This window comes from Mauremys reevesii, linkage group 2 (assembly GCF_016161935.1).
Source record: "Mauremys reevesii isolate NIE-2019 linkage group 2, ASM1616193v1, whole genome shotgun sequence".
Classification (NCBI taxonomy): Eukaryota; Metazoa; Chordata; order Testudines; family Geoemydidae; genus Mauremys; species Mauremys reevesii.
This window is the reverse complement of record NC_052624.1, coordinates 192,558,624-192,574,973: the sequence shown is the minus strand read 5'-3', so window position 1 is coordinate 192,574,973 and position 16,350 is coordinate 192,558,624. Positions and strand designations below refer to the sequence as shown.

General features: G+C 38.4%; 1 protein-coding gene across 5 annotated transcripts in view; it reads left to right on the top strand.

Annotated features, from left to right (window-relative positions):
• Positions 1–16,350, top strand: part of DOK6 (docking protein 6) — a 395,394-nt gene that overhangs the window by 310,922 nt on the left and 68,122 nt on the right. For all 5 annotated transcript variants that reach the window (XR_005593900.1, XM_039523835.1, XM_039523833.1 and 2 more), the window contains one exon: positions 4,973–5,090. Coding sequence is in view for 4 of the 5 variants with exons in the window: in XM_039523835.1 (XP_039379769.1) it covers positions 4,973–5,090 (118 nt within the window). In the remaining variant the exon portion in view is untranslated. The remainder of the gene's footprint in view (positions 1–4,972; positions 5,091–16,350) is intronic.

Here is a 16,350-nt window from a genome sequence, read left to right as displayed (position 1 = left end):
GCTGTGTTGCTACTAGTTGCAAGAGCATATTTGAAGTGCAGGGAGGAGCAGACACAGATCCATGCAGCCTTTTCCACTTCCGCTGCTTTTTCCCTTTGGGCTGAGGACTGTCCCCTGCGCTAGACTAGTCTTGGGTCAGTGTGCTTGCCTCACTGGTTGGGAAGACTGAAACAGCAGGCATAAAGCAGTGATAATTCAACCTAGCAACTATGTAAATATCTTCATGCTCAGTAAACCTTGATTGATGCTGATCACCTGCACATCACTCATGCATACCTCTGCCTAATGACCATGGGAGCTGCTCAGCACTTCTTAAGATTTTCTCTTTAATAAGAATTTTTTTTTTACAAATTGATAAACCAAAATCTGTGTTTTTTCTTATCAAAAGGGAATATAATCTGTACACTGGGAAGCCACTATCTTTGGGTTTCTGCTTCACAAAATTATAACATTTAAAAAAAATGAAATGCTCATTATCTAAATATAATCTTGCTTATTGCTTACATTCATGTTGATAAATGTTATGGTCTATTTTGTTACTCATCTCCTGCTTCCTCAAAGATATTGTGTGATCCACAAGCACTGGTTTAGAATGAATTGTTCTGGTTTCAGGGCAGTCCAGTTTTATAGTCTTTCTGACCCCAATAATAGCACTACACTATTTTTATGTGTCATCTTAAAATTCCTTTGGTATGTGAATAGGAAGAGTGTATTTATAGCATGCTATAATGGGATTATGCTAAAAGTGATCTCTCATTTATCTGGGAGTACTATATTGTTGTTATTATAATATATTGTGCATGCCAATGAAGTTAATCTGGGCTTTGCTGCCACCACCAGGTTACAAACATTGAACAAGTAAAGAATTCTACCACCTCTTCCTTCCCCTCCAAGTTCTTCACGGAACAAAAGCACCCTTAGGGCTAGAAAGAGGGAACTCTATATAGGCTTTAACAAGGTGGGGGGGGGGATATACTATGTTTCTGCTGCTGGGCCTGTTGAAAACCTCCTCTGTCTATCTGAGTTAAAATAGCTATTTGTCCTCACACATCTCCATTGGTAAGATTAATTTGACAAATGTTGTAATGCTTTGGTGTCCTGTAACTCAGTTTAATCCATTTTGGAATCACTCTTTTCTTCTTGCTAGAGTCAAGAGATAATGTTCTCTCTCAACTTCTTGTTCCAGCAAAAAAAAAAAAAATAGAGTGGAAATGTGCTCTAAGACTATCGCTAGCTACTTTTAATATATATTTACAAGATTAGATTTTTCAGTTCAGTGAAGGTTTTTTTTTGGTGAGAAGGTGAGATCAATCAGAGGCCTCAGTCCAACTCCTTGTGGACCAATGTCCAAAACACACAAAAAACTGTTTTTGTTGGCCAACTTTGGAGCAACCCCAAAAACTGAAAAGATGGGACAGTCTGCTTAATGTTGCTGCTCATGTTTACATGCTCTTGAATAAAGAAAAGACTTTATTCTTTAGTGCCTTCAAAGCTTTAACTTTTTTTTAGAAAAGTCAGAGGAAAATGAGAGAATCACATGCTATACGTCAAAGCTCAGAGTTATAACATGTTTAACAGGTTACATTCTTAGAACCAAATTCATTGCTGGCATCAGAGGGCGTAACACCACTGAAGTCAATAGAGCTTTCCCATGGGCATCATTGGTAAATCTATCCTTTATGCTTTATTTCATAAAGATACACTATTAACATTTTTGAAGATGGCTTACAGTGAAAAGAGTTTCCATTTCCATCCATCACAGTCCCTTGGAAATTGTAAAGAAGTCACTGGTACATGGAGTTTGTTACTTTAGATTTATTCATTATGGATAACCAAGAATTAAGCACTATGTCGACAATCCCAGAGGTCCAAGATTGAGGGCCGTGTCAAGTATTTGGAGAAAACAAGGCCAATGGACTACTCCATGCCAGTTTAAGAAAAGTCTTTCAAATGTGTCAGTGATGTTTTTGTTGCTTTAAATCTAAGAAATATAGGTCATTCTGATCTAGATTTATGTATTTATGCTTCTCATTTCTACTCTCTTGCCTCTGGCCTCTAATCACAATAAGCATTTCTTTCCTCAGATCATGTGGCAAGAAGGTCTTGACTATGTACTTGCAGTCTTCAACATCTCAGTGAATCTGAAAAATCTTTATAGCAAAATCATTCATGATATTCTTCACTTTTAAGGCTGTTAAATGGAAACAAAATACTGTTGTGATTATCCCATTGCTTCTGTTACTGGTCATATCTTCCTTTAATAGGAGCATATAACTAGTTTAATATTAAGGCTAGTTTATTTCTCAGAGCAAATGCTTTAAATGCATCTATACTGTTTCTGCCGTTTTGGACCCTGTAGGCTTTAACATCACTGAAAACAGCAGACCTGATTCTGCCTGTCTGCCAATGATGGAAAGTCAATGGTGATACTTTGCTGAAAGCGAGAGGAGAATCAAGCCCATTATACTGTTGCTGGAAACAGGGCACCTGCAGCAACCCATTAGATGGGGTACATATTCAAAAGTGTGGATTTACACCTATAGGTAGTAAATAGGGCTTAGTAGATACTAGGCAGGTAAAAGATTCTTTTCTTCACACACATCCAGTTATCCAGACAGAAAATTTGGGCATATTTTGATATTAACTTCCCAGCGTGTGTGTAACTGTATTGCTTTTCTCCTGACATTATTAGGTCACTCTACCTTGTTTATTTGTTCTGAATGCAGTTCTATTCAGAAATCTAACACAAGAATGGATTTTATTTTTTATTTTACACAAGATGGGCATACTCAGCAATTATAGATGAAGGGAATAAGAAGCACAGGAGATTTGCCAATAATAAGTTAACTGAAAATATTGACTGTTAAACTGTTTATTTTTTTCATTTTTTATAATGTAATTTAAAGGATGGATTGTATGGTATTGTATGACACTCAAAGCAAAATGGTTCTGGAAGATTGGAAGAGTCTGTGGAAAGATAGTTATGAATTCACTAGTGTTGGAGTGACTATGTTAGTATTAATATGTGTGTTAAGCCTCTGATCGTGCCCGTATGGACTGTTCCAGAAGCCTGAGCAATCTCATTCTGAGGTGTGTGTTTGTACTGTTAATTAGCAGTGCTGTACCTTCTCTCCTGATAAATTTGACTCCTGGGTCCTCCTTAAACATTATATTGTATTACGAAGATTCATATATGAATGATTATATATAAATACAAAAATACAGGTGTAGCTTTTTTCCCCTCTCAAACTAGTTCTAAATTGGTCCATTGGAGATACTCCTAATCTGGTACATAGCAAGTTTCTCTAAAGTAACCATTTATCTATTGGTTAATAGCTTCTCCCAGGATTTGGTTTTTGTTTTGTTGTTGTTGTTTTTTTAACATTGCAATAATATTGTGCAAAAATGAATGTCTAAAAATATCCACTTTATCATTGACTAACTCTTATATTAGGCCAGAAAGTTCTGTTTAAAATGAAAAGATAAGGGGAAGTCAGGATTGTGGTTAATGACAACATGTCAATTAGTGAGATTAGCTATATGGACTCATTAATGCTATTAATTGGCATTACTGTCACCAATTAAAGATCCATGTTTATATTTTAAGCATAGGCCTTAAATGAAAAACTGGTGATGTGTTTTAAAGTGCTCTTTCCCCCAGGGTGATATTTCCATAAAATATTAATTGCATTCTCTTTTTGGTATTAACCATCTGAAAAGATATCTAGCTCAGCTCATACTATAGTAATATGAATACTGGTGACACATCTTCCTACCTAATGCTTAATATCAGAAGATGTTTTACTTATTAAATTATAGATCCTGAGAAAAAGATGCCCTGCTGTTGCTCTCAGAACTGTGCTTTTGGGTACAATAGTGGTTCTTGCCTTTTTTGTTTTAGGGGCATTTTTTTATCTTAAGGTTTCAATGAACTTGTGTAACATTTATCTGATCTGTGGCTCAACTTGTCCATTACATACCTCTGCGTGTCTTTAGCAAGCCACTTTTAGTTAAATCCCTGGGTGCATCTCTGGGAAAATGGGCCAGATTCAAAGCTGATTCCGTTGATTGGAATTGGGTAACACTTGGCATGAATAAATAACGAATTTGGCATGTTGCTTTCAGACTAGAATTTTGTTTCTATGTGGCTGGGTAACAAATTTCCTATTGCATAGTAAGCTACATTTTTAAGACTTTTGTTGTTATTATTTATCACTTATGCTACAGTAGTGCCTAGGTCAGGAGCTGGGCCTCCTTGTCCTAGTCACTGTACAAACAAAGAGTAATTGTCAGATTATTTACTGCTATGTTAATTTCCAGGTAAGACTTTGTAAACTTTTATTAATTTTAAGTTCTCAAGTTTTTGACAGGAATCTTAAGTTAGAATGATCTTCAAGGGAAATAAATTAGATGTCGAGGAGGATTAGCTACAGTAAATTTGACCAATTTTGATTACAGTCCCCAAGAAAGGAATTGCTAAAGTAGTTGCAAATAGAGAAATCGGGAATCAAAATGACTACTACACAGGAAGGAAAATGATAAACACATAGAATTTGTAGAGTTTAAGGCCAGAAGGGACCACCAGTTCATAGTGTCTGACATCCTATATATCACAGGCCACCAACACCACCTAGCCACCTGCACACTAAGCGCGACAACTGACATTACACCAAAACATTACAAGCACGGCCACACAAACAACAGCTGTAGGAAAGTAGGGGCAGAAGCAGGGAAAAAATGACCTAGTAACCCCCATTATTTAGGAATTCCTATGATTTTTTTTTCCTGAATACCAGCAACTCATTTCCAGCATTGATGCTCTTCATAGAAAGTAAATCATAACATACAAACTGTGATTATTCAGTAAAATATACATTCTAATGATGGCTCTTTTCCAGTTTTAAAGCACTGAAATGTATACGTCAAATGGGCTCATGAATGATTTGCCACTTATGTTTGCTTTGTCCCTTAGCTCCAGACCAGTCTGAGTGAACCAATGACATTATCCAAGTCAATCTCACTTCCCCGCAGCGCATACTGGCATCACATCACCCGACAGAACAGCGTTGGAGAAATCTACAGTTTACAAGGCAAGTAGCTTTAAAAATAAAATTGCAGGTTCATTAGTTTCTCTTTCATGCAAATTGCTTTTCATTTGCATTGGTTGTTTTCCCTTCATTTCAATTTATCAGCTGTCACCAACTTTAGAGGAACTCCTGAGATTTGCAATACAATTTTTTTAGTAATTTTTTTCATAAACTAATGGTGAAAATAACTCCCAGAATCACCATGCACCAAACAATCAGTTTGGCACTGGGATTTGAATAAAACACTGTACAATGTGACTTATAAGTACCTAAACAGAGGCTTGCATCTGGATCTGTTTCATAGTGTGTTCTGCAGAGAGTTTTTCTTGCATCTCCTTGAGGAGGACTAAATGGTATTCACCCAAGAGTTCTGAAGGAACTCAAATATGAGATTGCAGAACTACTAACTGTGGTATGTAACTGATTGCTTAAATTAACCTGTGTTCCAGATGACTGGAGGGAGGGCTAATGTAATGCCTATCTTAAAAAAAAAAGCTCCAGAGATGATCCTGGCAATTGCAGGCTGGTAAGCTTAACTTCAGTACCAGGCAAACTGGTAGAAACTATAGTAAAGAAGGGTATTATCAGATACATAGAAGCACATGATATGTTGGGGAAGAGTCAACATGGATTTTGTAAAGGGAAATCATGCCTCACCAATTTATCAAAATTCTTTGAGGATGTCAACAGACATGTGGAGAAGGGTGATCCAGTGGATACTTGGACCTTCAGAAAGCCTTTGAGAATGTCCCTCACCAAAGGCTCTTAAGCAAAGTAGGCAGTCATGGAAAGTAACTGGTTAAAAGATAGGAAGCAAAGGGTAGGAATAATTGGTCAGTTTTCAGAATGGACAGAGGTAAACAGCAGGATCCCCCAGAGATCTGTACTGGAACCAGTGCTGTTCAACGTATTCATAAATGATCTGGAAAAAGGAGCAAATAGTGAGGTGGCAAAGTTTGCAGATAATACAAAATTATTCAATATAGTTAAGTCCAAGCCTGATTAAAAAGAGTTACAAAGGGATTTCACAAAACTGGGTGACTTTGCAACAAAGTGGTGGATGAAGTTCAATGTTGATAAATGCAAAGTAGTTCACATAAACCCAATTATATATACAAAATGATGGGTTCTAAATTAGTTGTTACCACTCAAGAAAGAGATCTTGGAGTCATCATGGATAGTTCTCTGAAAATATCTGCTCAGTGTGCACTGACAGTCAAAATGCTAACAGTATGTTAGGAACCACTGATAGATAATAAGACAGATAATATCATAATACCACTATGTAAACCCATGCTACACTCACACCTTGAATACTGTGTGCAGTTCTGCTCACCCCATCTCAGAAAAGATATATTAGAACTGGGAAAAAGTACAGAGAAGGGTAATAAAAATGATTAGGGGTATAGAACAACTTTCATATAAGGAGAGTTAAAAAAACTGGGTCTGTTCAGCTTAGAAAAGAGATGATTGAGGAGGGATATGGTAGAGGTCTGTTAAATCATGGTGTGGAGAAAGTGAATAAGGGTGTGTTATTTCCTCCTTCACATAACACAAGAACCAAGGATCACCCAATGAAATACTGCACACAGTATTCAAGACGTGGGCGTACCATGGATTTATATAGAGGCAACATGATATTTTCTGTCCTATTATCTATCCTTTTCTTAATTATTCCCAGCATTCTGTTTACTTTTTTGACTGCTGCTGCACATTGAGTGGATGTTTTCAGAGAACTATCCACAATGACTCCAAGATCTCTTTCTTGAGTGGTAACAGCTAATTTAGACCCCATCATTTTATACGTATAGTTGGGATTATGCTTTCCATTGTGCATTACTTTGCATTTATCAACATTAAATTTCATCTGCCATTTTGTTGCCCAGTCACCCAGTTTTGAGAGATCCTTTTGTAGCTCTTCGCAGTCTGCCTGGGTCTTAACTATCTTTAAAAAGTTTGTATCATCTGAAAATGTTACCACCTCGCTGTTTACCCCTTTTTCCAGATCATCTATGAATATGTTGAATAGGACTGGTCCCAGAACAGACCCCTGGGGGATGCCACTATTACCTCTCTCCATTCTGAAAACTGACCATTTATACCCACCTTTTGTTTCCTATATTTTTACCAGTTACCAATCCATGAGAGCACCTTCCCTCTTATTCCATGAATGTTTTCATTCGAACTAAAAAATAAAACAAAAATCTACATGCTAGCTATCTCTTTGTGTAATTTGACCAGGATTTAACAATTTTGCCTGGCTTAATGAGATATATGCATGTGCACTACCAATTTACAGCCAGAGCTAGAGGTTAGAAATTGTAGGGTGACTGAAATATCTTGCCTGAGAACATATTTTACACTTTTTCATGAAAACTAGTGCAGTGTAGTGCATTGATGAAAGACCTGGGCTGTTTTGTTTTGTTTTGTTTTTTAAATCATCATATAAATTAAACCCAGCAGGTGGGAAGCTTCTGTAAAGATTGCAGAAGAGAAAACATCTGTACACTAACGCATGTATTTTTAAGTCCTGAATTCAACCCATATTGTAAGCATCTTTAACAAGATAAAACATTTTTTTCTTTTCCTGCCTTATCGAGGAAGGACAAATAAAGCAGAATAACTTTCTAATTAGTCAGTTGATGCAACTTCTGAGTTTTGCATTAGAGACTCATTCCTGGTTTAGAAAATATGGCTAAAAGTTTATAGACAACAAAGATGTCATAGATGTCCTGCAAACACATGCAAATATAGAGGTTCCTACATAGAGGTAGCAAAGGAGGGTATTTTGTATTTACAGCATTCTTCACATGAAAAACAAAACAAAATTAGTTGTGACCGATAACAGAATGGTGTTTAACAGACAGTATCTTTTTGTGTGTTTTTTGTCAGTTTACCTGGTCATCTTGACAATTACCTCATTGTGCTAATCAAAAGGTGGTGTGGCGTTGATTATGAAATGATCTTAATAATGTATTGCTTGGATGAACTTCACCATATTGTAGATATTTCGTTATATTAGTATAGTAATAAATAGAAATAAAATGTATATGCATTCAGATATTACAGCTCTTCTTGTTCAGTTATGTTTTGGGGGGAAATCTTTTACATTATTAGCTATTTTTGACAGGACAATGATATGGTGTTTGCCTTGTATTTATGACAGTGAGACAAATATATGAAACATTGTGCCATATCTTGTGTTTCTGAAACAGCTGCTTTGCTAGTATAGGATCAGTGTAACAAAAAGGTGGGAAGTAAGTCTAAGTATGTGGAATATCATAATAATATGCATAACTGGTTTCACAACAGAAAATATTTTAAAATATGGTATACCAGTAAATGTATCTTTAAAACTGCAGAAATTCTGCTTTACGAAAAACTGTAGATTTATGTATTCTTCCACTAAAACATGATAGACATATTTTAAAACTTGCCTATCTGTAGTAAGATGAATAGATGACGGTTAGTATGTAACATTGACCCTTATGTTTGGAACAAAAAAACATTTTAAAAATGTTGAAATTTCCCACAGAATAGAAATTCTAAGTTTTGACTCTCTCGTTTCCATTCCCTTTGCACCAGCTCAGATGGAAACTTTCTTTTCTTCATAATTTTGTTTCAAAGAATTCTTGAAACCAGACCAGCTTGTAAAATATAAATGCAAAGGTCCTCAATCTAGCTAACTTGTAAGAATGTTGTAAGAATGTTAGCCTTAGGGCCTTACGGTCAACTTACACTCTGGAGGAGCAGGTCTGTATTATGATGCACAGATATAAATAAAAGACCCCAATCTATATCTATTGCCTTACAAATTATAGTGGTTGTTTCCAAAGGTAGCATGTTAATAATCCAGATCAGACCTTCCATTAAAATCTAGATATAAAATTTCATGTTTACAAACATTTTGACATAACACAATTAAAGCAGACAGCAAAACAAACAAACAAAAACCCACTTAACTCTTTCCTACCACATGCTGATTTGGAATATGTACAGTAGTGAGACTCAGATTCTCTTATACTTTTTCACAAATAGGGAATGCTATTCATTTCTATAGAAAATGTAAGGCACAAAAAAAGCAAGAGCTGATAGCACAGCAGAATGGCAGGTTTTGACCGCTTAAATCATGGAAGTAAATATGCCCAACCTGTAGCCTTTGTAGTTGGGATGGGGAGAATGCTGAAGTGGTGTCAGGAAGGTTAGCATTAGTGTATATATGTATGACCCTAAACATCCTTATATTCACGCCCTACACACTTCTGCAATAATATTTGTACAAAATATGTCTTGTGAGGTATCATATGAAAGCTAACAACATGCTGGTTTTTAATATCATTGTAAAATGCAAGTGTGAACATTATATGTAAAGTTATAAATTCCCTCTGTATGATGTTATTAAACCATGTTTAAGACCAGAATAGCCTAGCCAATTAAAGGTGATAAACAGGTCTTTCCTAGAAAAACTAAAGTGGGTTTACCTCAGTTTACATATTAGCAGTATACAAAGCTACTGAGCTAAACCCGTGGGGGTTATCCTGATCATCAACTCAAGAGACAGAGAATTCACGTGGCTCCTGCACCCCAGCAGAGGCAGCTCTAGATATTTCGCCGCCCCAAGCATGGCGACATGCCACGGGGTTTGCTGGTCGCCGGTCGTGGACCTGCTGGTCGCCTGCAAGGTCCACTGGTCCCGCAGCTCCACTGAAGCCGCGGGACCAGTGGACCCTCCACAGGCACGCCTGCGGGAGGTCCACCGGAGCCGCCAGCCACCCTCCCAGCGACCGGCAGAGCGCCCCTTCCCCCGGCATGCCACCCCAAGCACGCGCTTGGCGTGCTGGGGCCTGGAGCCGCCCCTGCACCCCAGAGAGACACAGGAGACTTAATCCCCAGGAGGCCTTCATGACTTGTAAGACAAAGATATCCCTTTGGGAATATAAGGAATAGAGTGAGACTCCAGCATTATCTTTAACCATGGGAGACAAAGAAACCAAGCAATTTGGTCTCTGTGATGGGACCTGGCCAGGCTGGGTAGTAAAAAACTGGCAAGGAGAATGTAGGGGAGAGAAACAGTCTTGAACGAAGATGGTGTCTTGCTAGATTTAGACTTTTGGTTGCATGTTTTCACAATTATTTGCTTGTAACCATGTCTACCATACCTCTTTTACTTGGTATAATGTAATCCTTGCTCTTTGGTTAATAAACTTTCATTGTAAATCATCAGTGCTGAGTAAATTCAGTAAAGTATGCGCTTCTAGAAAGCTAACAGGTTCGAATGTTTTTCTGTCTCTGTAAAGAAAATGAACCTCACACTTCCTCTGTGAGGGTCCAGAGAGAGGGACTGGTCCCTGCATTAGGATGATTTTGGGGTGAATTTGAGACTTGTGGGCTGCTGGCAGGCTGTTTGGGATAGAGCTCTGGGCCACAGATGTACAGCCATAAGACTCCCAGGGTTACAAGGCAGATGCTGCTGAACCCCTTATTGGCAAGGCTGAACTCCAGACTGTCACAGTTTGCTAACATTAATGTTAGCCAGGATTTCTCAGCAGACATTCTACTATTAACAGTAGCACAAGGTGTGGCCACTGATGCTAACAGGTTTAAAGGCTGTTATCATTGTATTGCAGCCCTTCTTTATGCAGGCAAACGGTTGATTTTTTTTATCAAATGACTATCCTGAATTTTCTTAATCCAGGATGCAGTGTGATTAATAATAGTTCGGTAAAGAACAAGTCTCACATTGGCATTTATTTTCTTTGGAGAGCGAAACAAAATAATTTTAAGCAACATAAATTAATAGCCAAAAGAAGTCTTCTAGGAATTAATTTGTATTTTTCTCACTTCATTTGCTCTTCTAACTGCTGGACACAAAAATGTTTTCTCCCACCTTCAGGTGTTACACTAATTAATGATAAGCCTGGGGGTTTTCTCCATCTGTTTTTTACTAATACATTAAATATTAGTTTTAGAGGTGACAATTGGACATCTCAACAGTACAGTACACTTTAGCACCAATTCAGATTGTGAGTGACCTGAACAAGAATTCAAATGAAAGCAGCAGAGTCCTGTGGCACCTTATAGACTAACAGACGTATTGGAGCATGAGCTTTTGTGGATGAATACCCACTTCATCGGATGCAAATCTACTTCTGAGGGAGTTGGAGATTTTTATCAACAAAAACCATATTTTCCAAGCAGCATATTTTCTCTGGTTCTGAGTATTGTGCATTTTCACCAAATGTGTTTTCAAGTCACATGGAGCATTTGATCCAGTTGCCTCAAAAGCAAAAGGCAAGCTAATTGGTTAATACCTGGATGAAAATAAATAAAATGCTTCATAGCAAAAAGTGTCCCTGCTCAAAATGTGTTCTTTGCTATTATTCTGGCATTGCTTACACCTGTTTTGCAAAGTCACTGTAATTCAAGATGAGCAACAGGTTCTGAGCTTTTTTTAAAAGCAGAACATAACTGACAGCACAGATGTTTTTCATTTAAAAATTGTCATATATCCTGTTTAAACATATAGTTTAAGTTAATAGTTTGACTGAAATTTTGCACTGAGATGAAATTTAGTATTATAATTCTTGCTATGAAATACATTTTCTCTCTCTTTTTTTTTTAATTAAATGGATGTTGCAAATTTGGTATGCAATTGATTTGGCTATTTTTAATTAAGGCCAAAATAAAATTTTGATATAGAAACTTGTATTAGCTTTTTATTCCTTCTCTCCACTCTGTTTTGCTATCATTGAAAACCCTTAGGAAATGAACTACAGAAAATCTAATTAAAGGCTGGCCTTAATCCAAGAAAACCCAAATTAAGGCTTACATACCAATTTTGGGTCCCTTGTTATGACTAGATCGAAGGTTCTGTTGTTATTTAGGACTTGTTAGTGCAACCGTAACTAATGTTAACAAACATGTACTCACACAAATAGTCCCATTGACTTCAGGGAGACTTCTCGCATAAGTAAATACTCACTCAAAATGAGCATTACACAGTAAAACTCTGCATGTTTTCATTTTGAGAAGAAAAGCAACTTCTTTTTTATAGTTACATTAAATAAAAGGAGGCACCAATCAAAATTTTGATTCAGCTTTATTATAAATGCCCAAAAGAGTATTTCTGCTTCAGACTTATTTTAAAACCAAAATGAAAGTCATCTAAACTTGTTTGCCAAGGACTAGATTCTCCCACCTTTGAATTCAGTGAGCTTCCTTACAGAGTAAGATGCTACCCAGTATGAGTAAGTATGGCCAAATCTAAGCCTAGTAACTGCTTACTTGATGAGTGCATGTCAAAATAAAACCAAAACATCAGGGATAAAATCCTGGACCCATTTGAAGTCAATGGAAATATTTCCATTGAAATCAATGGTTAAGGTACAGAGCGGTCCCCTGTATACATTGGGGTTGCATTCTTAAAAAGGGTGATGGATATCAAGACAATGTATACCGGGGAATTTTTATAGAAATAATGGAATAAGGTGGGGGATGCATTCACAACTTCACCACATTTGCCTATGACGATGCTCTTTTCGCCTTAACAGTGTACCCAAACAGCATACCTTTTTACAATGACAGGTTATACAGTACACATTTTACACATAAAACACGGAATAAAATAATGTAGAACCCTACTACCACCATTCAAACACATAGAACATTGTAATATAGTAAATTCAGTACAGTATTACAGTATAAAATTGTCAATTACACTAAACTTAGGTAGGGGTGGCAGCTAGATTTTCTTGGGCTGGCTTTTCAGTTGCAGAAGTCTTAAAAAAGGATTTTATCGACATCTGCTCTCCTGCATGAATCTTTGAACAATAGATCTCCCTGTAGCAAGCCACTGGAGACTTTGGCAGACCGTTCACAAAAAGGATCACCGCTCTGTATGATTTCCGTCATCTCATCCAGCAGCCCAAAAATGGGAGAGATTCTTTGTCATCAGATTCCTGGCTTCCTGCCCTACATCATTGTTATCATTGTCCTTGCTTTCTTTGGATATCCATTGTTGATCCAGATCAACTGGTTCCTCATTTGTCAGTTGCTCAGCATGAGATTCCAACAACTCCTGTACATCATCCTCCTCCACCTCCTTGAAGCCGACATCCTTCACAACTTGACAATTTCTTGCTCAAGAGCAGGAATGGCATCAAACCCCATGAAGCTGTGGACAGCATCTGGCCATGCACCGTGCCAAACGCCGTTCATACATTGCGAAGTGACCTCTTCCCATGACGCATCAATGTTTTCCACACCGTTCAAGATGATGTAGGTCTTCCAAAACTCCTTTACACTGGCCTTTCCTTCACCTGCTGCCTGCTTAATCAGCATGTCCTGCGTAGGTAATAAGCCCTGAATGTGGCCATTATGCCCTGGTCCATAGACTGCAGTGACAATACGGTGTTGGGTGGCAAAAATAGGACCTTAACTTTCAAGCAGAGGTCTTTGTAGTCCAGTTTGTGGGCACTTGTGTTATACAGCAGAAGGAGAATCTTAAAGGCCAAATTTTCCTTCTGACAACAAGCCTTAAATTCAGGGACAGCATGGTCTATAAACCACTCACAAAAAATATTGTGTGTCATCCAGGCCTTTCTGTTTGACTTCTTGTGTTGACGACCTCCATGAAAAGAAAATGCCTGTGCTAATTTTGTACCACAGTACACAGTACACAGTACCACAGTCACAGGGGCGACGAGACTTAACATAGCCCCTCATTGCTCTTGGTTTTCACTGTGGTACACAAGCAAGGGCTTCAACTTTTAAGCGCCTTCTGCATTTCCCCCAAACAGAAGAGTTAAGAGATCTTTTGAGGCTTTGAATCCAGGAGCAGCCTTCTCATCATGAGAAATATGAGTCATCATTGACATTTTCTTCCCGTAAAGGCCTGTTCCGTCTACATTTAAAACTTGTTTTGGAGAGTAGCAATCTTTCAAAATAATTGTGTTTAGCTGCATAGGAAACATTTTAGCTGCACTAGCCACTTCTCCTGTGAGTTTTACGTTATGTAAATTAGCACACTTCTGAAATCTGTGGAACCACCCACGAGTAGCATTGAAAGTCTCCTATTCTGCTCTTGAGCTCGCTCGCTCTCTTTCTTTAAATTGTTACACAGACTTTTGGCCTTCTCCTGAATCAAGCTTAAACTCACAGGCATTTTCTTTTCATGGAGGTCATCAATTCAATCAGTCAGCAAACATTCCATCTTCTCCATTGTACTGCTTCTCTGTTTTGTTATCTTCATTGATGACTACTTAGTAGCACTTCTAGTGCTTATTGGATTCAATTAGCACTCTTAAAAATTGAGCGTACTGTTGAAGCAGGCAAACAGAGAGTATGAGCAATGTCGGCTGCATGCTCACCTCTTTCAATATGCTTTATAACATCTAATTTCACTTTGAATGTTACACTCTTACGTTGCCTCAGACACAGGCCCACTCTTAACACTTTGAACACGTTTTGCACTCATGATGGCTACAGGACAGTACTGTATTCAGGCCCGCTCCGCCTCTTCCCACCCCCCTCCACCTGTGCCCTGCCTCTTCCTGCCCCCTCCACCCATGCCTTGTCTCTTCCCACCCAGTTCCACCCTCACCTCTGAGTGCCTCTTCCCCACTCCTTCCCCTTCCCTGCATGGCTTCTGAATGCCGCTTAACTGCTGATCGTGGCAGGCAGGAGGAGCTGAGAGGGAGGAGGAAGAGTTGATCAGCGGCCCTCCGAGCTAACACAAGTACAGTACTGTTCTGTACAATAGGGGAACATGTTCCAATTCACGTCAGTCACGATCTGTGCAAACGATGGATATGCAGATCAGGACCAATGTGAATCAGAACTCGTTCCTCTGTTGATGAGTGCTGGATATCCGAAACAACGGATAAGGGGGAGATGTATACTGGGGATCCCCTGTAAATGGGAGCAGGGAGATCATGGCTCCACTTCTTCTGATCAAAGCAGCAGATAGCTCCCCCTCCTCTCCTTGCCCTGGGTAAGCAGAGCTTTCCCATGGCTCCCTATTTCCTGGGCTAGAGAGGTGAGAGCTCCCCTCCTCTTTCAATGTACTGCAAAGCACTTATCAGTTCTAACAAAGCTGGCATTGGTGCCAGTTAAACCCATGAAGGGTAAAAGTTTTAATTCTAAGAAAGTGACAATGTCACACGCACATGATTTCAGCTACACAAATTCCCAGACTTTACAAAGTAGAAGGAATGCTAGTTGGCAGCTCATTACAAATATTCAGAGAATATTCAAGTACTTAGAGCTGTTTGAATTATCCTGCTTAGTCCTCCTTTAGACTAATCCTTTGTGCTTCTGTACCTTTCTTCAAATTAAAGTATGTAAAAAGACTCGCAGGACATTCATCATTTTGGCATTTCCATTGTTTGTTCATCCTCACAGCAACTAAGTGCAGAATTCCTTTTTCTATTTACTTTTAATCCCTGAACAATGCAATTGATATCAAATGTTACAGCAGATAAATTGGAACATTCAGTTGTGTTTCACTGTCTGCCAGCAGCTGGATGAGACACCTTGCCATTTATTTTTTCTGAATCTATAATCAAGACTTGCAGATCGGTAAACTAAAGCCTCATAAAGCTGGAAGTCTAAATAAAGGATACCAAAAATGGGACACTATGTACAGTAGTATATAGAAGATCCACATTATTCAAAGTGTTATTGAATTATAGTGTGTGGGTTCCTTAATCTTATGCAGTATCTTTGCTCCTATTCTTGAAAGCTTTGAAAATCTATATAAATGAATCTATTGTTAGTTTTGTGCATTTTTCATTAGTTTTTTTCTAAAACCATTTCATGAATCATAGAATCATAGAATCTCAGGGTTGGAAGGGAACTCAGGAGGTCATCTAGTCCAACCCCCTGCTCAAAGCAGGACCAAACCCAACTAAATCATCCCAGCCAGGGCTTTGTCAAGCCTGACCTTAAAAACCTCTAAAGAGGGGATTCCACCACCTCCCTAGGTAACCCGTTCCAGTTCTTCACCACCCTACTAGTGAAAAAGTTTTTCCTAATGTCCAACCTAAACCTCCCCCTCTGCAACTTGAGACCATTACTCCTTGTTCTGTCATCTTCTACCACTGAGAACAGTCTAGATCCATCCTCTTTGGAACCCCCTTTCAGGTAGTTGAAAGCAGCTATCAAATCCCCCCTCATTCTTCTCTTCTGCAGGCTAAACAATTTCAGTTCCCTCAGCCTCTCCTCATAAGTCATGTGCTCCAGCCCCCTAATCATTTTTGTTGCC